Source organism: Bemisia tabaci, chromosome 10 (genome assembly GCF_918797505.1).
Source record: "Bemisia tabaci chromosome 10, PGI_BMITA_v3".
Classification (NCBI taxonomy): Eukaryota; Metazoa; Arthropoda; class Insecta; order Hemiptera; family Aleyrodidae; genus Bemisia; species Bemisia tabaci.
Genome location: NC_092802.1, coordinates 4,721,112 through 4,745,993, shown reverse-complemented (window position 1 = coordinate 4,745,993; position 24,882 = coordinate 4,721,112). Strand labels below are relative to the sequence as shown.

Sequence of the window (24,882 nt, the reverse complement as noted above, 5' to 3'; positions counted from 1 at the left end):
AAAAATTAACATTTTGACTTGCGGTTTGCGCCAAAAATTTTCTTTTTTTATTATCTTTCGAATGAGGTATCACAAAGGGGGGGTTGCTATTTGAAAAAAAAAAGTTAGCCCCCGCCCCCTTAGGGGGCCGCCCCCCAAAATTTGGGGGGGACCAAAAAGTTGCTACCTTAGACCGAGGAACATTCCCAAAGTTTCAAACTTCTATCTCAATTTGGAAAAAAGTTACAGGGGTGGTCAGTGACTTTTGGATAACCCTGTATGTTACTTTGGTTAGAGTACTTACCTATATAGGGAGAGTGCGGACATGTTGGTATTTTTGAGATTAGGTCATACTCATGCAGCTTTTCGGGCCCAAAAGGACAGCCAGCAACCTATGAGTTCAAATTATCCAGAGTGATTTACTATAACAATTGTGACGACCCGTCGTCTTTAAAGCACGCATTTGACTTTGTTGCTGAATAAATTCACTCATTTTTGCAAAAGAACGCTTATTTTTGATCATTCCCGGCCATCTTGGTTTGATATTGGAATCTAAAGATTGGCAGTGACAATTTCCGTTTTCGAAGGTTGTTGTCCCTTTCGGCACATTTCGGCGTTTTCGCACTCTCTCTAAGTACGAAGTTCAAATAAGAGCATCCAGAGAGCATATATTTAATCCGCACAATTGACTTAGTCTCATGCATAAATTCACTCATTTTTATGGAGGAACGCTCGGAAGGCCGTCTTGGTTGACGCTCCTTTATGATCATTCTGGGCTATCTTGGTTCGAAATTTGAATCTGAGTTACGTTTTTTGTGTTAGACGGTTGGCTGCCTTGTTGGGCCCTAAAAGCTCCAATGTTTCGACAAGTTCCTGCTCTCCCTTTATACGTACTTTAATTTTGGCCTGCTCCGTGTACAGGCCCGCCACATCCCATCTCGGGCCCTGGTACCAGTTTTAAGGTCCGGACCCCAAGCACGGAGGGGGGGGGGGTCTGAGGGGCATCCCCCGAGAAATTTTAGAATTTTTACGACTAATCGCCTGAATCACTGAAAACGCCTTCAAATGCGGCGTGATGCCTCACGCATTCCGGAGAGTTCAAATAGTTGTATCATTGCGCCTTAGAAATGCTACGGAAGATTTAACTGGAAATAGCCTCCATGCACGCTGGGCGTGTCTATTTCCTTTGACATTTTTTCAGTGGTGAATGCATAGCTGAAGTGCGCTTCAGCTAGAATTGTATATAGCAAATGGGTAATTTTTATAGGAGGATTATAAATAAACATGTGGTTAGAAATGAAAGCAAAAGAATATGAACTATGCAAAACGATAATCCGGGTATCGGAACTTGGCTGATTTGAAAACGCCTTCAAATGCGGCGTGATACCTCACGCATTCCGGAGAGTTCAAATAGTTGTATCATTGCGCCGTAAGAATGTGACGGAAGATTTAAATGGAAATTGCCTTCATGCAGGCCCGCCACATCCCATCTTGGGCCCTGATTCCAGTTCTAACGTCCGGGCCCCAAGTAAGGAGGGGGGGGGGTCCGAGGGGCATCCCCCGAGAAATTTTAGAATTTATTCGACTAATCGGACGCATTTTGAAGCTTCCATAAATAATTTCTCCATCAATTTCTGCGGAATAATTATGTTTTTTTTTTTTTTCTACTTTCAGCACAAAATACTTGTGAATTGTTGCATTCAAAATATCTGGAAAATTTTTATTTTTTTTTTGGGGGGGGGGGCATATGATACTATTTTCAGTTCTAAGATGGCCAGGCCCCCCTGGACTCCCCCTTCGTTTGTCTATGGCAAGGGAGTTGAGCCATGAGCCATTGAAGTCGAGGATGCCCAGACTGGAGACTCTTAGCATCTGACGACGGAAGATAATGAAACGCAATTACTAAAAATATCCCTCTGTACTGGAAATCTTGAAAATAGATAGAAATTTTCCAAGAAATATACTTCTTTGAAAATTTAAGAAGAATTCTACAATGCCCCAGCGTGTTTTTTGAAAATCTATTCACCTTTTGCGAAATTTTTAGGGTAAATTTTTCAGTCCTTCTTACGAAACAAGGGTTACATGTGAATTCGTAGTGGTTTTTCACGGGTAACACGGGCCTCCTCCGGGGCCCGGGCCCCAGTACCAGGGACCCAGTATCCCCCCCCCCCCTTTGGGGCGGGCGTGTCCGTGTTTGACATGCAAGAGGCCGCTTTGCAGTTTTCACGGCCTTCGAACTTAGAGGACCTGTACACAGGAGAGTGTTGTCATCTCAATCCTTTTACTACAGAAAAAGTGTGCCACTCTCTGATTGGTCGGCTGTCATGGAGCCCTAATGTTGGACCAATGTAAACAAACCCCAACCCCTACGCTCCTAGTTTGGCCCAATATAAAACAAACAAGATGGCCGGAAAGTTCTTCATAAAGTTTTAGACGTGATATTGGGTGGGTGTGATAGAAATTCTTTCATGACTTCTGAATTGAGTTCGGATCGAACTTTGATGGATATTTTTGCCGAAAATTAAGCTTTGAGTGTGATTACATTGAAAAAAAAAAAAAAAACTCCGGCCGTAGGAGCCGCAATTACGGGCTACATAGACATATCGTCCGTTCCGGGCTCAAAGGCCGAAAATTCCGGCTGCTGGAGGCGTAGCTTCGATTGCTCCGGGTTCAGAGGTTGAAGCTACGGCTCCAGCAGCCGGAATTTTCAGCCTTTGAGCACGGAACGGACGGTATGTCTATATAGCCGGTAATTGCGGCTCCCACTGCCGGAGTGTTTTTTCAGTGTATCATTCATTTCTCAGCCGATAATACGTGTTCCTCTGGGTAGGTTTTGTTTACATTAATCCATGAGCTCCATGATAACCTAAAACTGATGAACCAATCAGAGAGCGGCACAGAGATGGCAATACTCTCCCGTATACAGGTACTCCATTTGAACCTCTTTCAAAGTTGACCAGACGTTTTGTGTGCAGATGCCGTATTCCGGAGTGCGAAGGGTCCGATGGGCGGCCGGAGTTCCGACCGGACTGGCTAGTCGCTGCGGTTCCCCTCAAGTCCGAAGAGGAAAATGCTCCGGCCAAATGTGACCGATTCAAAATCAATCCGGACTTCTATGATAATAACCACAATGACAGCATCGCTTGTCCATCGTCCTTCTTCGTCGACAAGACTCAGAGATGCGCAGACTGGGTTTTCGAGGACACGGAAAATACCATACTCAAGGAGGTTAGTTTCTCTCAATTCATGTGTTTTCATCAGAGACAAGAGATTCTCCACTATCTCGGCTACGCTGCCGTGTTATGGAAGAACAGTTTGATCCAACGGAGAATAATATACAGGGTTATTCAATAGTCACGCACCAATGGCCATAAGGGGGGTGGCCATTTGGAATTTTTGAGTTGCCCCCCGCCCCCTCCCCCCGAGGGGATCAAAAACTGGAAAGTACGTAAAAAAGTCTCCCCCTCAATATGAGGAAAAACGTCTTAAACCGTAAGATGATATCATGATTGGAACTAAAGTTATGGACAGTGGTGCGTGACTTTTGAATAACCCTGTATAGTTGAGAGTTTTGGTAAAAATGGGGAGCGTCAATTCCATGAGAAAAAATTCGCTAAAACTCTCTACACCTCTTTGGTGTAACAGGACTTGCTTATCTTTCGAGAAATTCCCACCTTGTTATACCTGAACCGGATAAGCCTCCATATTTGCCTCAGCTCTTAGGCTGCCAAGGCTCTTAGATTTTTCCTGTGTGCGATAAGTATCTTGATTTATTTTGCGAGGAAAGATCTGTACTTTTAAAGGATGCCTGTCATTCTTAATACGTTCAATTTCGTATTATACTGTGCAACACCTCTGTTGTGAAATAGTTGCTTCAGGCGCCGCTGCACAGCGGGCGGGCGGCCAGCACGGAACGCGCATTGGCGCCTACAAACCTAAGTGGATACTTCAAGCATTGTGCAATGCGTGAAGTATCCACTTGGGTTTGTAGGCGTCAGTGAGCCTCTCGCGCTGGCAGCACGCCGCTTCGCTCTGTTAGGCTTTAATATTTATACTCGCATAGTCAGCATTTTTAACTTAAGATTTTGAAATGTCTGCACACTCTGCATTGATTATTCTCATTTAAATTGATGGGGAAAAAATATGCATCAATTTATCAAAGGGAATTGGTGGTTCCGTGTCAAATTTAATGACTTCCAAAGCACTTCAATTTTTTCTTTTACATTTTGTGCTTTTATTGTGCTGCAGCGAGGTGTACGCGCAACCAAACGCTCAAAATTGACGTATTTGACTCTAAAAGATCGATGTACAAATGGGTTAAAAGTAAAGATTGCGTGCTTCTTGATTTTTTCCCCCTCTTTTATACATTTTTGCAGTTTCTGTCGGCACAACTGCGGCTCATTGAGATTGATGTCGCTTGGAAAAGGTTTTACAAATATTTGTCACGTTTTAATAATATAATTGTTTTCAAAATGAAATAATAATTTCGTAAAGAAAAAATAAAAAAAGTACCTATGCACATATAAGGTATATTGTACATGGAATATTTTAAGGATAGAAATAAAACCAAATATTCACCTATGACAGTTTAAACAAGCAGGAAGCTCCAACGCATTGGCGTCGGAGAGCGGCTCTGGGGGCAGTAGTTGTAGTCAAGAATGAGGGCCTAGACACATTTTGTCATTGATGTACAATCCGACAACTGTCGATTCATGTTTTGTAACTTAGCAGATTTACGTAGCCGGTGTATAAATGTGTATTGGGCTTTGATATGGCGAATACATGGCATTATCACTTGTTGTATACTTTTAATTTTGAAAGCTCTTTGGAGGTCCGCTTCCTAAAAAATCTCTGGTTGATAAGTCGTTTAGCGAGGCTGCAAAAAATTTGCATTTTTATATCTGAAAGTGTAGGTATTGGTTTTTTGTATAATTGTTTTTTTGGATTGCTGGAAAAGTAACGCATACTTCTATAATTTAGGACTGAGTCAGGGAAATATAAGGTTCGTTAAATAGTAAATATTCCTAGTACCGTGTGACACTATTGTTAACGAAAAGTTTTTGCAACTTGTCAAAGAGGTTGTTGAATGATCTTCGAATAACTTTTGATGAGCTAGAGGTAATGGTTCTATCTGCAGCTCGTGGACTTCTGTACGATATTGTCCAGAATCATCTAAATTTTCAAAAAGTGTCCGCTTGTTCGATACCCAATTTGCTCATTCATGCATACAAGGAGAAGCGCATGAAAGCTTTAGCAGACATTTTGGAGATGAATCAAGAATTAGATGAAGAATTTATGACTTAAATCACGGCACCTTAATCACGGGATGACCTTAATTACGGCAACTATTTATTGTCCATGAGATGCAGATGGTTCCATTTCCCTAGCTCATCAAAAGGTATTCGAAGATCAATTTCATCAGCCACCCGTACGAACCACGTTTCTAGTGACCCGTACTTGCTTCGCACGTATGAAACATACAATCAGAGAAAACAGAATTCATCTTACAATAATCAATAATCAGTAGGACATGAATCGTTGCGATGTATAATACGACATTATAATGCGGCATTACTATTGTAATTCATTTTAATGTTTAGGGCATTATAAATCATTATGCCACGTCGGAATGAAATGTTGTAGACTGAATTGAAAAGCATGTTGGCAAAATTTATTATAAAAATAGTATAACATGTAGGTACATAACATAAAGGTAATACAAATTAAATGATTAGAGCGTGTATATTTCATTACATTATAGGTATATTACAATCATTTTTGTCATTGTTGGAAATTTTGATAGTTTGAATTTTGATAGTTGATAGTTGATAGTTTGAGAGTTGAAAATTTGGTTATTTTATTTAGTTAAGGTGATTCGATAGACGCCATATTTTGTGTCAGAATGGCATGCGACATATCCCATCAATTGGTTCCATTTTTTCATTTACTCATCATTTTCTCCAATTTTAAGTTTCGCAATTCTGTTTTCAGGAGACTAAAGCACTCACTTATCAATTTGTATATTTATATTGAGTTAAGGGTAGAGACGTATTCCTCACCGGAATTGAGGAATGGAGGTGTTACAGTAAGTCCGGCATTAGGTTCCATTTCGACATCAGCGACGATCAACGCTACGATACTGGAAGCCAGTCTTCCGATATTAAATCCCTAGCGGGGAAGAAAAAAAATGCCTAGATTTCGCTAAAAATCCCTAAATCCCCAGATTTGCTCAAATATACTTAAAAAATCCCTAGATTTTGCAAAAAGCGCCATTTTTTTATGAAGAATCATGATGTCATTCGATGTAGCGATTTGCAATATTTAAATCTGATTGGCTCGTTTGAATTTTGGCGCTCTCTGAAAGCAGTGCTAATCCAGACCAATAAAATGAAAGAATATTAGTTGATTTCTTATTATTAACAGGTTGAATGCAGTTGAATGTCAAGTACATCGAAGGACGCAATCGTTTTAATTTCCGGCTTATTTGCGGGGAAAATAGTGTTGCCAAAAAGGCCTACAAAATATAGATGAAAAAATGTTTTCGATTGTCGAAGCTAGAATTGAGGTTAAAAAGTTGATTTTTGGTAACTTTACCTCATCAAAAAAAAATCCCTAGATTTCCTGAAAAATCCCTAAATCCCTGGAAATTCCGGAAAATCCCTAAATCTAGGAATAAACTCTTAGACATCGGATGGCTGTTGGAAGCATTAGAGTCAACATTTGAAACGCTGCTGCAGAATTTGCCGGGAGTATAATCGAGTGTTGAAAGTCAGTAGAATTGAACAATGTAATAATTGCTTTCCGAAATAAGCGTTATAATAAAAAAACAACGAATCTGAACTGTTAATACTGGAACACACCTTCTGTAAATGTACCTTGCGAGAGATAAGTAAAAAAATAGATGTACTGGAGGAGAAGTGCTTCTCCACAGAGTTTGAAGAAGGAAAAAAAATGCCCAAATTTACTTACTTCAGCATTTTCGGCAAAATCACTGCAATTTCCGAACCTTTTTCTGGCCAGGGGCCAAAATTAAATGATTATGAAGGGCCACTTAGATGTTGTAGATAAAAATAGGACTGTTGAAAAAGTCGCCGTTTTCAATAAATATGTACCCGGAATGGAAGACATCTAGGGGAAAATTGTTACGATTTTCCGATGCAAATATTTTCCTACAATCTATTTTCCTGCGTTTTGGGATTATACGTACTAAGCAGGCTAAGGGCCCGTTCGCCAAAACTAATCGGAACTGTATGAATGAATTGCTCCTTTTAAAAATCAAAACAATATCGAATTGCGATATATTACACAGTTAAGATAGGGCTATGTCCTGTCGTAAGCGGCGACATAAAGTCGATATCATTTCAATAATCGCCCCAATGGCCACGATAGTTGTTAGACGTTTACGGTTTCCCTGGTAACCTTTGTTTGCTATCAGCTGATATCGAGTAAATGACTAGGAAGCTCCAACCCAGTGGTTAAAGCTTCCTTAACCGCGAAAACTTTAAAATTCAAATTTTCAAATTTTGAACGTAAAGTACATTTTTTCCATCACGAGATAAAAGCACAAACAAGTTTTGAATTGTTGACTGTATCACCATGATTCCAAAAATACAATACACAACATAGCATTGACTAACAATAAAACAGTATGCAATAAAATAAAGTCATGACAAGGAACATAGCCGAAAATGGCGCCGATTCCCATCAACCAACGCGCGGTCTCTACAATGTAACATGCTGCATTGATACTCCCCAGCTGGGACCGTCCGGAATAGCAGCTCTAGTGCAAGCACCAGAGCCGCTAAAAGATGATTCAAAAGGAGAAAGTAATATAATTTCATTTAGAAAATGAGCAACCATAACAACACCTCTTTCGCTCTCAATGTCTCATTTCCACATTGTCAATATAATTTTACATACCAACCAAAATACAACGCTTGGACCAAGTCACTGTCGCTAATTTTACGTGTGGGCGTAAAATACTGGACAAGAAAGGTGCGCGGACAAAAAATCGTTGACAGAATGTCCTGAAACCTGCTAGGGAATCTTTGAATTGTTTTCTCCTACCAGCCAAAACATTGCATTTTTTCAATTTCAGAGACTTTGCGTTTAAATCCTCTCTGTTTTAATAAAATCATTTTTAAGGCGCTCTATGGGCTGGGGTGAGGCAGGAGAGTTCCAAGTCCGTAAGTGGGAAATTCCCGTAAGCGGAGTCCCGTCTGTAAGTGAGTTGATTGAGGTTTCTTTTTTTTATATTTGTGTGATAATACTGGGATAATACTGTGGTTTATTTCGTTTGAGATTTCGCTGGCCGCGAAGCAGCCTTCAAAGGGCCGCGAATCATCCTTTGGGGACGCGCAGCGCCTGGGGGTCGGGCCGCGTGGTGGCCAGGAGGCGGCGCTCCCTATAGTTTTTCTTGTTAAAATAATTTTTAAAAGAAGTCACAGGAAAGTTTACAGGGACGTAGCCATAGGGGGAGCTTGGGGGGCTCAAGCCCCCTCCGAAAGCAAAAAAAAGGAGGGAAAAAATGAAGAAAAGGGGAGATAGAAAATACAAGAAGGCAAGAAAAGAGGAAGTTTGAACTTTCAAAATGCGTCGACCTGGATTTAAAATTTAAAAAATTTTCCAGATGTGTTGAATGCAACAACTTGAAGGTATCGTAGGCTGAAAGTAAAAAAGATACGTAATTTTTCCGTAGAAATTGATGGAAAATCTGCGTCACGGAGCCTCAGAATGCGTCAAAATAGAATTCAAATTCCAAAAATTTTCCGGGGGAGGCCCCCCGAACTTCTCCCCATGCCGGGTAGGGGAGAGAACCAGAACCCTGCTCACCCGACCAAGTCCCCCTCGAAACCTGGCCACGTGCCTGACAGTATAATGTAGACTCACTACAGTTTTGTCGCAAATAACGTCAACTTTTCCGAACTTACAGCGCTTTGACAACTCTCAAATTTTATCAACCATGAACCTTTCTGAATGTGTTGTAGACATTTTCCACTTTGCTGAGAATACAATTGATTGTCAAAAGTTCACATAGCGATGACGTACTTTTTCAGGATGACGCGCTTTCCTTGAGTGAATCGTGATTTTCGTGGAATAAGTCTCATCCGCGGGTCACGATCGTTGCATGGAATTGCCTTTTTTTCTCTTCTTTTCCTTTTTTTTCTTCTTTTCTTTCTTTAATCCAGTATTCTCGTTCAAAGAACAATCAGAGCCATATTATTTGAACAGTACCCTAGATGCGTTAGATTTAAAAGCGCTTCATTTTTCCTTATATAGGCGTATAAAGAGAGGCAGATTCCACTTATTGAAGAAAACGACAAGCTGGTGTCTGCAATCGAAGCGCGATAGCAATACTCGTCATGGGAACTTGAAAAACGTTGGATAAATCACTTAGCATTGGGTATACCATTTTTATGATGGGTACTTTACTGGGATCTGCTTTTGATTTAGCAGAAGTCAAAACATTTACATATAGCTGATAAAATTGTAGAAGTTGTTCCTTTTCTGCGGCATGACGGCGATTTTCTTTAATTTCTTCTGTTTTTTAATTTTTCCTATTTTGCCACGCTTCCTCCTTAATCCAAAACTTAAATCCTTCCCGATCCAAAACTTAACATCAAACATAAACTTAAACAAATGGACTGAATTTTGCAATTTGGACCTATAAATTTCGGCCCGGTTTAAAAACAACGTATGTGCCATTAGTTTCTCTATGCACATAAGTGTTTTTTCAGATGAGCCGGAATTTATATGTCCAAATTGCAAAATGCAGTCCAAATAAGGACACCATACTTCCGTCCTGAGGAAGAACGCCGTATGAGCATTCGAGGGTTGCCAAATTTCCTTCCATATAATGTTTTTTTGTAGGAAAGTTATAAATATTGCTACTTGACATTTTCAGGAACTTTGGGTAAAAAAAGATGTTGCATGTGTGAGGAATTTGCTATTTGACGGTTGATTCTTACGTAAAAGTTCGCGAGAAACACGATGTGGCCACTGGTTTTCTCTGAAATTAATTCCCAAGCTCAAAAAAAGCTCTCAAGTTGAGGTCAAAATGGAGGGGATATCCCACGCTAATCTGAGAGTCCACCTCTACATCAAGACGAAATCTCCATGCAAAGATAGGGAGCAAATACAGTGACAGGGCTTGACCTCAACTTGAGAGCTTTTTTTTAGCTCGGGAATTGATTTCAGAGAAAACCAGTGGCACCATCGTGTTTCTCGCGAACTTTTACTTAAGAATCAACAGTCAAATTGCAAATTCCTCACACATACAACATCTCCATTGCAAACAACATTATCTGAAAAAATTGGAAGAAAAATATATTTATATATTCACCAGGAAATTCGCGTCTTAGAAACGGAAATTTGGCAAAGCCTGGAGGTTCATACGGTATTTTTCCTTGGTACGGCAGCATAGTGAACAAATAGCGCAGTAAAATATCGAACATTTCATGAAGCGAATTTTCGCGATCGAATGTCATTCATCAAACGAATTGATCAGTGCTGAGTGATGCCGATGATCGGTGATGTCAGGAGCCAATCAGAGCTCAAATTTTTTTCCTAAATGAAATTCAGAAGAAAATAAGAAAACACGAAACACTAAAACACAGAAATTGCGAAAACACCTGACTTGAATTGACAAAACACAACAACAGATAGAGATGACAGAACAAAAATTATGGTGAGAGATGAAGTTTCTGACATCGATTGCATCAATTCAAAAATCGAATTCAAGTCCCGAGGTGAATTCGAAATTTCAAATTGATGGATTTCAACGGTCTCTGGTGAGACCAACGAAGAAGTCGAATATCATTGAAAAAAAATGCACAATCGTCGAATATCATTCAACGGTGAATGATATTCGATCGCGAAAATTCGCTTATGGTTTTCCTCCTTTTTTTCAGTTTCATCTGGAATGCGATGACAACCGATGGAAACTGACCCTGGTAGGGACGATTAATAACGTTGGCCAGTTTGTTGGTCTTCCAATTGGCGGAATAATATCGGACGCGTAAGTAAATTTAACGTTGAATTTTAAATTGAGAAAAGAAAAAATGTAAAATAGAATTAATTAATTTTTTAAATTAATAAAATAAGTTAAATTAATTAATTTCATCAGCGGCAAATAGAGTCCCGCTGAAATTAGCGGGCCGATTTTTGAAATGATAGACAAAAAAGACAAAAGAGGTATGGAGGGATCCTACCTGCGGCCCGATTATTGAAACTATGTCAGCCCGACACGACAAGAAATAGCCCTATCTTAACCATGCAATATATCGCAATTCGATGTCTTATCGGGCTGGTTTAAATTTCAATAATCGACCCGCTGTGGAAGCGGCTGGTTGCAATGGACAAAGAAGGCAGGTAATAGACTAACAAACGGCAACCCACTAGAGACACTATAGTTAGTCCATCATTTTTTCCTTTCGCCTATAGAAATCACCCATTTCAATCAATAGGATCGCTCCATACTCCCTATGTCTTATTTGTCTATCGATTTATCTATCAATTTCAATAATCCGGCTGATCCTAATGATATAAACTACGAGTAGGCGCACAAAACTATGATTTTTAAAATTGACTTTTATCGAACGTGCATCAAGGGTAAAAACTGCAGAAATGCGTAGCTCGATTTGCGGTTTTGCTGATTTCCTTTAATGCCCTCGTATCTCATTTTTTATGTAAAAAAATTAGTGAGCTTCATTTTTGAAAACTCACGTAATTTTTCTTCTTTGTGCTGTGTAAGGAATATTCTGTAAAAATTTCAAGCTATGATGTTGCTTCGGCCCTACTTGAAAATTTAAAATAGAGGAGGAGATTTTGAAACACCTCAACCGAGACACTTTGTTTTTGCAGTTTCACCGTCAGCATGCTGATTCACTGTCCTATCACTGCTAGAAAAGCAGTGTCTAGCAGTTTTGCAGCAGAAAAGCGTATCCAACAACATTTTAAATTTTTTTATCTCTTTTCTAATTTCTACGACCTTACTCGTGCTGCCACGTGTGTTGCCGTGCTGAGAAAGAAGGCCGTATGAACCTTCAATAAAAACCTATTTTACTGGGAAATTGTGAATGTTTTTCTTCAATTTTTAAAGACAATTTTGTTCGCAATTTTGTCTAAAATATCTGAAAATTTCAAGGATAAATACGCATTATTTTTCTCGACAATCCATGTTTTATCCGGGGGAATTTGGCAATTCTCGAATGTTCAAATGGCGTTTTTCCTTAACACGGAAGTATAAAACAGATAGAATCTTGGTAAATTTGTTAATGTTGGTAGAAGAAAACCGAAAATGCATTCGAAATTATCAATTCAGAGGGAAAAGCTCATTTGAGCACATAATCTTTCCTCTGAGACATATCGACGGTGTAAGTCGGTAATCACATAACTCGGTTTGCTACGTCGTAGACTTCCTGTCATACTTTATTATTTAAACGGAAAACTACTCAACGTCAGTTCTTTAAAACTGCAGTAATTTCTCTTCTCTGTGCGAAAAAAATTATTCAAAACTTCAAGGAATGATGTGAATTTGTTCTCCTTTAAAAAAATCACATTCAGGCAGAGATTTTCAGACACCGTAAACGAGTTGTGTGATTGCCGACTAACACCGTCGATATGCTATTTTTTTCAGAACTGTCACTGTAACAACCAGTCACAACTGCGGACGCATGTCAGGTCATAATGACCCGTCATCAGTACAGGAAAGTCTCCTGACTTTTTTTGCTTCTAAAAGCTCCGCTCTGAAATGGAAAATGCTATTATTATCCGTTTACGCATGCTGGCAAAATCACGTCCCACGACTCGTTCGCCGATCCGTATTTTCTTCGTATTTTTGCAGATAGTAAAGGGTAGATCGCCTGTACCGAAAGAGTATGAACAGATGTGAAACTCCGAGAATTCATTAGGCCTTCATCGATGCCTCCGCGAATTAAGTCAGGGCCAAAAACAGCAGCAAACCTATGAATTCAAAATATCCCCACTGATTTTATATTACAATGGGCCACTAGACAAGGTACGAATTTCAGTATTCTGATACATGTTTCGTAACTAAACGTTCACGTAGAACACGATGCGCACAACAAAAATGACCAAAATCAACTCCTTACGAAGATATTTAATGATTCCTGATGCGTGAATTCAAACCCCTCGCTTATGAAAACTCAATGGTCTGCGTGATTCACATCGCGCGCTAAACGTTATCTTGACAGTCTCTGCGATATAAAAATCTGGCAACATCAATCTTGACGCTTTGGCTCAGCTATAGCAAATTGCTGATAGTTTGAACAACACATGGTGGGAAATGAACATTGTTCGATTGAGAGGCTTGCTGAAACCGTTGTAGTGCGTGATTTGACTCATGTAGAGCTTTGAGTTTCTTGTGAGCGGGCAGTTCAAATTCCTCGTAACCAATGTGAAATAAAAACGTTAATATCTAAGTTAGGAGTTAGAGTCAGTAATTTTCGTTGTGTGAATCGTGCGTTCTACGTAAAATTCTGGTTAAGAAACATGTATCAGATTGCTTAACATCGTACCTTGTCTATTGGTCCATTTTACGGCCCGTCGTTTGTAAAGCACGTGTGAGACTCAGTTTTTGCATAAATTGACTCATTTTTGAGAGAGCACGCTCATTTTTGAACATTCTTTGTCATCTTGGTTTGAATTGGAATCTTAAGACTGACGTTAAAATTTTGTGTACCTAGTATGAGGCTGGCTGTCCTTTTGGACCCTAAGCCCTCCATGAAGCAATCCGTCCAAACTCATGCTGTACAGGTACAAAAGTATGTAGAACAATGGTTAATGGTCAGGAATTTGCGATTGAATCACTGATCGCTCCGTAAAATTTCGCGAGAAACACGATGGTGCCACTGGTTTTCTCTGAAATCAACTCCAAAGCTCAAAAAAAGCTCTCAAAATAGAGGTTGCAATGAAGGGCATATCCCACACTACCCTGAGAGTCCACTTCTATATCAAGACAAACTCTGTATGCAAAGATAGTGAGCAAATTAATTAACAGCATTACCGCCTAATTTGGGAACTCCAAAACTGAAAATACGGCAGCCCTGCTAATACATTTGCTCCTTATCTTTGTATACAGAGTTTGTCTCGATATAGAGGTGGGCTTTTAGGCTAGCGTGGGATATCTTCTCCATTACGGCATCAATTTTTAGAGCTATTGTAGAGCACTGGAAATGATTCCTGAGAAAATCAGTGACACCATCGTGTTTCTAGCGGAATTTCAGGGAAAAAAATGTACTTAAATTGCAAATCCCTGACACATTCGAGAGCTCCATTTCTTGAACAGAAATATGGAGTATAATTGTCGGAGGAATCATTTTTGTTTCATAGTTCCTCGAGATTTGGCTTTTGTCGGTTACTTCTCTTCAAATGGTCGCTTTTTGACGGCGTAAGTCTGCAATCACGTATCTCGTTTGCGGCGTTTGAAAATCTCCGCCTCTATATTATTTTTAAAGGAAAACAAATGGGACAGCGGTGAGGAACTCATTGAGTTTTGCGCCATAAATGAATTGAGGATTAATAACACGTTTTTTGATCACCCGTTACAACAGAAAATTACCTGGACCAATCGGAGAGGCCAAGCATCGATGATTGATTTCATCATCAGTAATCGGCATGTACATCCACAGCAGATCCTAGATGTTCGCACCTTGTCATCCGCAGATGCTGGTACTCAGCACGGCTTAGTGTTATGCGAACTAAGAATCGATTTCAGTCAGCGAAAACAGCAACCGGTGATTTTCGAAAAACTTTGTGCTGAAAAGATGTCCGACCCCAGCATCAGGAGCTTCTATCGCTCCAGGCTGCATGGAAAGTTGGAGAGTGTGCCAGATGAAGATTTGACAGCAAATGAGCTGTGGCGGCATGTAAAATCGAAGGTGCTGGAAGCAGCTGGTGAGGCAGTAGGATGGCGAAAAGTAAACAGAAATCGCACAGATACCCGGACACCCTGGTTTTGTGATGAAGTCAGAGATGCTGCAAGGTCTAAGAAGGAAGCATTTTTACAGTATAAATCTAATCCCACTCCAGAAGAATATGAAAAGTACAAAAGGGTCCGCAATTCGATGAACCAGAGAATTAGGAAAATTAAAGAAGGCTATTGGGAAAGTTACACCAAAGGAATGGAGCATGACTTTTATGGTGCGCAACGGAAAATGTGGAATGCTCTTCGAAATCAGCGGAAAGAAATCTGTGAATTTAGGCAGGCCCATCACATTCGGAAAGAAGAATGGCACACTTATTTTACTGAACTGTACAAAGATGCAGATGACGACATCCAAGAGAGGATTGATTACCAGAACGAAGATAATGTGACCGTGTCATTGGAGATGGTGACCAAAGCCATTCACAGATTAAAGCTCAGAAAATCCCCTGGACCAGATGGCATCGGAAATGAATTCGTTAAATATGGTGGAAAAGTCCTAGCTGTGTGGATGCATCGTCTGTTCCAAAAAATTTTGGAAGAAAAGAAAATGCCGGAAGACTGGAAGGATAGTTTCACAATTCCCATCTTCAAGAAAGGTGACAAATTTGTACCTGAAAATTATCGCGGTATTACGCTCCTAAACACGTGCTCCAAGCTATTTACATCCGTTCTCAAAGATATTTTGGAGCAGATTGTGCATATGGCCGAGGAACAGCAAGGGTTTAGGAAAAACAGAGGCACCAACGATGCCATATTCATGGTACGACAATTGGCAGAGAAATCCATCGAGTTCAACAAGCCTTTATTTTTATGTTTTGTGGATTTGGAGAAGGCATTCGACCGCGTACGGAGAACAGATGTCTTGAGGATACTTAACGAGCGGAATGTTCCCAGGTGTCTCATCGAGATAGTTGCCGACTTGAACTCGAACACCAAGACACGGATAGTCACCAGGGAGGGAACCTCTGATGTAGTCATTGTAAACAGAGGAGTAAGACAAGGGGACTCCCTCAGCTCTTTTCTATTCAATTTGTTAATGAATAAGCTAATCGATGCAGTTAGATTTAAGAGAGGCTATCGGCTAGGCAATTCGAATATCAATATAATCTGTTATGCAGACGATGCTGTTTTAGTAGCAAGCTCCGAGGATGATCTGCAAAGAATGCTCCATTCCTTCAACCTGGCTGCAGAGGTATTCAACATGAAAGTGTCGGCTAAAAAAACAAAAAGTATGGTCATCAGCAAAAATCCAATACGATGTAAGCTAGTCGTGGACGGTACCGTAGTTGAACAAGTAATGCAGTTTAAGTACTTGGGCGCTTTAATAACGAGTGTGAAGGATTTAGGGACCGAGGTGCGGAGTCAGACAATCAAGGCAACTAGAGTAGCCGGATGCCTAAATGAAATGGTTTGGAGGAATAAGTACATGGCTAAAGAGAGCAAAGTTCGAGTTTATAAAACGGTTGTAAGACCTGTGCTGACTTACGCTGCGGAGACCCGAGCGGACACGAAGCGCACTAAACAACAGTTGCGGACCGTAGAAATGAAAGTCCTGAGGAAAATAGCAGGCTTTACGCTCCGAGATAGGCAGACCAACGAGTCAATTCGCGAAGAGTGCCAAATTCAAGATATTGCCAAATGGACCAAGATGCGCCGGAAAATGTGGTCGGAACATGTTGAGAGGATGGACGGGGAAAGGCTTGCCAAGATTTGTATGGTAGGACGACCTCATAGCCAAAGGCAACCCGGACGACCGCCCAAGAGATGGGCACAGAGCTGCCTTTCATCCCCGGAGAATTAAGTGATCTCTCTCATCGGCATCATATTACTGTTTTAGAGGCTAGACAAACAGGGTCACGGCCCTAGTCAGAAGGCAGAAGAAGAAGAAGAAGAAGAAAACAAATGGACATCATTCCTTAAAGTTTTTACAGAATTTTCTTCACACAGAGAAGGAAAATCACGGCAGTTTTAAAGAATTGCCGTTGAGTAGTTTTCCGTTTAAGAAAATAAAAGTATGACAGGAAGTCTGCGACGTTGCAAACCAAGATACGTGGTTCTGGACTTACACCGACGATTTCTGCCAGCCAAACGGAACTATGGGCATTAAGACATGAGCCCTGAGACCCATAAGAATATATGCATAACAGGGTTCAGGCTCACGTCATAATGCACATAATTCCGTTTGGCAGAAATACGTCAAAATAACAAATTTCGTGAGACTTTTTCTTACCGATTTTTCTAAAATTGTTGTTGATAATTCTTACCCTACAGCTGTTTCGAGCAACCGCTCATCGTCAGGTGTTTAAAAAAATGTATAAAAACTAAAATTATGATGCGTTTTCGAGATCCGAACTACTCGCGATCGCGAAAACACATCATAACCCTGGTGAAAATTGGCGATAGGAGCTGTGTTTCAAAATACCATAGGAATTCTTATAACCGGCTAAAGAAGGCTACAGAAAATCATATAGCTGGCTGTAGAATGCGAAGTAAATCATACGGCCGGGCTATACGAAGCGATAAAAAATTATACAGCCGGACTATAGTTCCTATCGCCGGGCTTTACACTTTATCGCCTTGCTGTTGCTTTTTTGCCATAGATTATAAAAGGCTATAAGATATTGTGTAGAGATTTGTGTGCTTTGGAAATCATTAGGTTTGATACGGAACCTCCTTAATATTTACAAAACACACATAATATTTTCCTTTGATACATATTTTTTTTCATCAATTAAAATGAGAATAATCCATACAGGATGTACAAATATTTCAAAATCATGAGTTGAATAACGCTGACTCCGCCAGATTAAATATTAGAGCCTAACACAAAGCGGAGCGGCGACGCACTAGCGCCTACAAACCTAACAGGGATACTTCACGCATTGCGCAACGCGTGAAGTATCCCTGTTAGGTTTGTAGGCGCCAATGCGCGTTCCGCGCTGGCTGCCCGCCTGCCGCGCCGCAGTGTGCCGCGGCGCTTGAAGCAACTATTTCACACCAGAGGTATTGCACAGTAGCATACGAAACTGAAGGTGCTCTAGTATATTAGGAATGGCAGGCATCCATCAAAAGTACGGAGCTATTCTCGCAGAATAAATCAAGATGCTACGGCCAAAAAAGAGAGCAGTGGTCCAAAAACTCACTAAGTCCTAGCATCCGTAATTAGTAACGTTTAGCATACACTTTATCGCCTGGCTGTTGCTTAATCGCCATCGGCTATAAAAGGCTTTAAGAAATTGTGTAGCCGGCTATAGAAGCTATTGGAAATCTTACAGCCGGCCGTAGGTCTAAGTATGGTTTTTTGGAACACAGATTCTACTGCCAATTTTTATCAGGGAATTTTAGTTCCTATTCATTTTTTTAAACACCTGACGATGAGCGGTCGCTCGAAACAGCTGTAGTGTAAGAAGTATCAACAACAATTTTAGAAAAATCGATAAGAAAAAGTTTAACGAAATTTCACAAAGTATGGCCGATAAAGTTAACAGTGACGTCAAAATAACTCGCTCGTCTCATCTCGCAGGTATGGGAGACGGTTTTTCTTGGTGATAGGATCTGTTCTATCGGCCGTGTTTGGTATTCTGCGAGCTTTTTCGACGAACTACACCATGTTCCTTATCCTCGAGTTCATAGACGCCGTAGCTTCCTCGGGCGTCTACGGAGCCGCTTTTATCATAGGTAAGAAACATGAGACACGACGCATGGTGGATCGAGTCAATAGGAGAGGTTGGACAAAATTTGGAAACTTTAAACGCTCATAACTCCGTTTATACAAAACTTTGATGTTCTTAAGTGGGTTTCATTGGTTCCCTTGCAAAATTTTCTTCTAGAGGCACTCTTTAAAATTTAAAATGTGACGAAATTAACATCAAAATGTGCAGTTGTAGTCAAAAATTCCATATCCAACCCTCTAATTTACTCGATCCACTGTGCGATGTTATGCCGCAATCACACGCTGAATTTAGCACCTGAATGTGGAAGTCAACTGTCATCCAAAAAAATTATGCCAAAATATTAATTATTAATTATTAATTATTTTATTATTATTAGTTATTAATTATTTGTGAAATTTAGCCAATTCGAGTTATTTTTCATCCAGATGTGTATCAAATCTACTCGAATAGTTCAGACAAATTCAACATTAGTCCGACGGTTGCTGAGAATCGTTGCTGAATTTTGCGCGTAACGCGCAATCGGGCCGATGACTTCCACATTCAAGCCACATTCAGCTCCCACACTCAGCGTGTGATTGCGCTGAAGTCCAAAAATACGTAACTCGATTGTGACACTTCAAAATCTTCGCTCTTATTGTTTTATTTTCTTCTTTGAGACAGGAACATCACAACGCTTCACATTTTGCAGGGTAGATATGTCCTTCAAGGATGAAGAGGGAGTGGTGAAATACCTATAAACTGCGTGTCCATTCGTTTTCCTTCAAAAGAAGAAATTCGATGAAGAATCCGCAATGCCTAAAATCGAGATACACGGTTCTTGCCTTTTACCATCGATAAGCTCCCATGCGCCTTCATATTTTTGTGTATGCAACACGGAATCCGTAAAATCACCTATCTGCATAAGGGAAAAATAGATGAACAAAAAATTATTAATTAAATAATAACATTAATCAAGTAGGTATATGTGGTTTATAAAAAACTTAAATCCATCAGTAGAATGGACAGTTACAAAAAACATAGTTATAATTGGACCGAGTTTATCAGAAAGGAACCAACCCACATTTTCGGGATATGTCGGGAAAATGGAGTTAAAAATTTTTTTGAGTTTCTCTGGCCGTATCTTTTCTCTTTCCAAAAACTGGAAGTCTAAAAACGAAACAAAAGTTGTGAAATAAAGAGAGGCTAAAGTTTATTTTTCACATTGAGTCTTATGGAGGAATAAAACTTCAAACCTCTTTTTCTCAGTTTCAACATGATGTGGGTTGGTTCCTTTATGTTGAACTCGGTCCAATTATTATATAGGCAAGAGAAAAAGGATTAGTATTAATAAAATAAAAAATTCCAAATATTTAATTATTGATAAATTAATTTAATCACTTTTATTCAAATAAATATACAGGAGGAATATCTTTAATAAACATTAGTAAGTAGTCCGTCATTAGTCCCGAAACGTCCCGTCCAAATTACTTTTATTTACAGCTTGTACTCCGTGTTCCTCTCGTTTTATTTAGTAAGTAGAGATATAGAATAATATATTTTATAATATTTAAGTGCTCTGCTAATCAGCTCTTAAATATATTTAAATAAATCACAGCAGGAATATATTTGCACACTTGCTCTTACGAAAATGAGCCAGTGGTAGTTCCTTTTTGCAGAATCTATTCCAAATGACAATTACTCCCGGAAAAATTGGGAAAACACGTAATCGAGAAAACAAGCTGTGCGAAATATCAAGTGCGCGTCGCATGTAATATTTTCCCTCCGTGTTTTAGCATATGGTATGTCAAAGAAACAACGGTTGGATGAATACATTGCGTGTATGAAGGGTAAAAAGTGAATGTTTTGGGAAAGTGCAAAGTTAATAAACCTTGACGCTATTCCCAACAGAGTGGTGAACTCAAAACTGTTCCATGAAAGAGCAATGTCTCTTGCTGTCTCCTGCAACATGGTACCTTTTTATTCTGACTATTAACTTTAAAATTTGGCAGTTCGGACGGTAAACGTGTGACGCTTTGAGATACACTTCATTATTTTATTTTTCAACACAATATTCATCATAGTGCTATACTGCCGTGCAAAGGAATAACGCCGTATGAGCCTCCAGACGTTGCCATGTCTCCTTCAATAAAAAATAAATTTACTGGGAAAATAGGGAATATTTTTCCTCGAAAATTCCATACGATTTTGTTCGAAATTTAATCTAAGAGATCTGAAAATTTCAAGGAGAAAAATTCATATCTTTCCTCAAAAATAATCATTTTATGGGTTGAAATTTGACTACTCTCGAAAGTTCATACTGTCGCGGCCACCGCCCGCCGCCGCCTCCGCCGGCACCGAGTCTGCCGCGGCACGGGACGGTGCTCAGTTCAGAGCGCCACCGCGAGATCGCGCTTCGCGCATCTTCACCGATTGCATCAATTAAATAATTTATTTTTAATTATTTCATTAAGAATCTTGCGGTTGCATGACTTAAATCGGTAGGTCATCTCAAATGCTAAGTGCAACCCAAAAAATCCATACGCATTACGTGGTTTTTTATATCCTTTTCGTATCTTCAGTCCCGTTCCCCCGGGGATAGTGCTAAGGTTGCGCGCCCCTGGGCTCGGGTGGTTCCGCTATCATACCAGGACTTATCGCCTCATGCCAAGGACTCATCACCTCAAGTCAAGAATTCTCGCATCCAGTCTCGCATCTTGCTACGGTATTCAACCAAGGATTTTTCATTCGCAAAAGGTAAATAACAGGAAGTATAGTGTTTCTTTCTTCGTCCAGCGGATTTCCGTAGGACTTTTACTATAGGGCGAATTCGCTCAGGAGATCATTAAAGTGAAGTGTTCATTCGTGCTCTCTCTCTCTCTCTCTCTCTTCCTCTCTTTTTTACCTTTTCTCAGTCTCCTACATTCGCTCAGCATCGTCTCTCTCTTTCACCTCTCTACCTCGTCTCTCCCGCCATCCTATACTCCTTCTACATTCTCTGGCAACCTATCATTTCCAGTTTCTTCCTATCCTCCGATTTATATGCATTTTCTCTCTTCACTCTTTCTCTTGCTTCTGCTTGACAATTCTTCTAGTGGACTTGTCCCTAGGAATGCCCTATCGGAGACTTCTCTGGGGATGAACCACCTAACAACCAACTAAGGTTGTGTAGTGAAAGAATCGTCGTCGCGTCGCGCTTATTTTCGGCACCGCCAGCCGAAACATTGGTCCTCCGAGCCGGATATAAGTTCCACAATTCTTCACTCGGAGTCCGAAGCATTAGTCCTCCGAGCGTGGATATAAGTTCCACAATTCTGCTCTGCGTTTCTTAAGCATCTAAGCATTCAAAATGCCAAAGAAAAGGATGCAAAATCAGGCTCAGGCTAGGGTGCTACGATACTCCACAGCAAAAGTTGAATTTCTTTTTTCTGAAATTAACAACATCGCTGAACTGGCCACTAAAATCGAGGAGCAAGAAGCAAAAAAGACTTTCCTGCTGAAAGTCTGTTCACTTGAAACGATAAAGCAGGAGTTTCTGACAACCTTTGAAAAGGTACAGGAACTTTCGTTTGAAATCGATGAGGACTACGAACCAAACTTTGAGCTTCTCCAAGAATTCTACGATAAGGTCAACCTCATATCTAGCGCGCTGGCTAGTCTGAAAGAAAAATCGCCCGCGTCAACTGCAAAAAGCGAAAAACAAAATTCATCGGAATCCCGAATCAAACTTAAAAGATTGGAGATTCCAAAATTCGATGGAAAAAGAGAAAATTGGCCTGTGTTCTATCAATTATTCAATCAATTGGTTCACACGAACGATTCTCTTTCGAAATTAGAAAAAATCAACTACCTAGTCACGCACTTAGAAGGTTCTGCTAAAACCATTTGTTCCGGGATTCTGCCCATTGAGGAAAATTACGAGGCGTTGTATGAGGCTCTCGAAACCAAATTCGAGGACAAGAGAGCTCTCGGATCGACTCTCTTCGAGAAAATTTTGAACTTCAAGACGATTACGCAAGATACCGAAAAGAATTTGTCTCTCTTTTTGGAATCCTTCATAGAAGCGATTAACGCATTGAAACAAATGAAAATTCCAGATCTAGAAGATTTCTTATTTTTTCATATCGCACTTACGAAGCTTGATTCGAAAACTCGACTGCAATTCGAGGATACAGTGCGAGGTGAAAGCTTTCCATCTTTTAAAGCTTTAGTCAGCTTTGTCCAAGAACAAGCACGGATTCTTGAAAGGACGCCTCAAGAAAAGTCGACAAATTACAATAATTCTGGTAATTCTGCCAAAAGGTCTAATTACTACAGTAACCAGTCTAAAAACATGCTCGCAGCGCAACGTCAAAGTAGAGACAATACTTCATCTCAATCAAATTCTAAATGTGTCATATGTGACCAGGAACCACATAATCCTTTGTACAGATGCCCTGAGTTTAAGGACATGCCAGTTTGCGAACGCTGGAAGCACATCCGACCAAATAAAGTTTGTTCAAATTGTTTGACGGTAAATCATCACTCGCACCAAGATTGTGGCTCAGAAAACAGATGCCGCGAGAACAATTGTGGCCAAAAGCATCACACATTACTGCATCAAGATCAAAATTCAAAAACGAAGTCAAATCCTAACCAACAGAACGAGAATACAGTTGAAACTGTAATATGTTCCTCCGCCCTGACAACCAGTGCGCCGCAAACTGTCTTACTCGCCACGGCGCTAGTTAAAGTCAAGGACAAAAATGGTAAAGTCCACACTTTAAGAGCACTTTTGGACAATGGAAGTATGACCAATATGGTGACACCAAACTGCGCCCAAAAATTAAATCTTCCTCAGGAACACAGTACTCAGACTCTACAAGGGATAGGGCCCGGAGCTGTCCGCCCAAAATTTCAGACAGAGTTATGTTTTTTCTCCGCGCTGAATCCAGCAAAGCGGTATGCCATCAAAGCGCTTGTTACCAACATATTATCCTCAAATCTTCCGTGTACGGAAATTTCTCGCACGCCGCGCATGGAAAAACTAATGCAATTACAGCTGGCTGATCCTACTTTCCATAAGCCTGGAAAGGTAGACTTACTCCTCGGTGCTTCGGTTTGGACGCATCTTTTCGAAGACTCTCACACCATTCGCTACCAAAATTTGCCGCCAGCCATCAAATCCACGTTGGGATACATTATCATGGGAAGCGTGCCCACAGAAATCGAACAACCACCCGTGGTAACCAGCTGTCTTACCATCTTAGAGCCGATGGAGCAAATAATGCAGAAATGGCTCAACGTTGAAGACGCACCTAAGCCTACATTTCTTAGCGCCACGAATAAATACGGCGAAGAACATTTTCTCAAACCGCACTACCTAGAAAACGGGCAATTTTCAGTTGCACTTCCGTTTCAAAGTCAAATTCAACACGTCAGCTCCTCTAGAGCAACCGCTGCTTCAAGTTTCATCACTCTAAAAACAGAGTTACTCAAAAACTCAGAATTGCATCTTGCATCTGTTGTTCCTGACTTTCGCGCAACGTTCTCAAGTCCCATCATGCATGACAAACCTGCTTTCCAGGTGACCCCAAGGGCTGCTGATGAAATTTATGGCACGGAACCGGAAATAGCGGAAGTCAAAGTTCAAAACTTTTGGAACAAAAATCAAGCAACCTCACAGCCAACAAATTTACCAACTACCATGAAAACAATGGATCCACCATAGTTTCTACATCTAACAGTTTTGATCTATCAAAAGAAAACTCAAATTTTTCAAAAATACTGTTGAACACGGAAACCACACAAAGACCGGAAATGCTCTCAAACCCGGAAACCTGTGGAGGCTCGGAATTGCTACCTAATGCGGAAACCAGAGTACCTTCGCTGTTACAAACTACGGAGACCAGCGTAAGATCGGAAGTACTAACAACTGCTGAACTTAGTGCGAACATGATCTTACCTAATAATGGTTCCTTCAAAGTTTTTGGTACCTGCCGGACCACCGCCACGGATGTGATGTCTTCACATCAAAGTAATTTCGAGTTTAAAGTCATCAAAGGCTGCATCCGTTCAACTCTTGTTCAACTCTGTATTCTAGTTGTTCTCTTATCATTAATAATTCTGTCTACCGTAAACCTACTCCAAAAAACGTCTCGATACTCAGAGGTTGCAACCTCATGTCCTAGTCATGACTGGAAAATGAATGCACCACAATGCACTTCTCCACAAAGGAGACAATTTCAAGACAAACTATCGCAAGTCTCAAACTGCTCAGTTTGTCGCCTCTTACACATCACTTCTACAAGTGAAGCGATGCTCGCG

At 40.4% G+C, this 24,882-nt stretch overlaps 1 protein-coding gene across 2 annotated transcripts in view; it reads left to right on the top strand.

The window, feature by feature from the left end:
* The window catches only part of LOC109035877 (organic cation transporter protein), a 58,008-nt gene that overhangs the window by 4,624 nt on the left and 28,502 nt on the right, over window positions 1-24,882 (top strand). For both annotated transcript variants that reach the window (XM_072305563.1, XM_072305562.1), the window contains 3 exons: window positions 2,955-3,207; window positions 10,890-10,996; window positions 18,450-18,604. In XM_072305563.1, coding sequence (XP_072161664.1) covers window positions 2,955-3,207; window positions 10,890-10,996; window positions 18,450-18,604 — 515 coding nt within the window. The remainder of the gene's footprint in view (window positions 1-2,954; window positions 3,208-10,889; window positions 10,997-18,449; window positions 18,605-24,882) is intronic.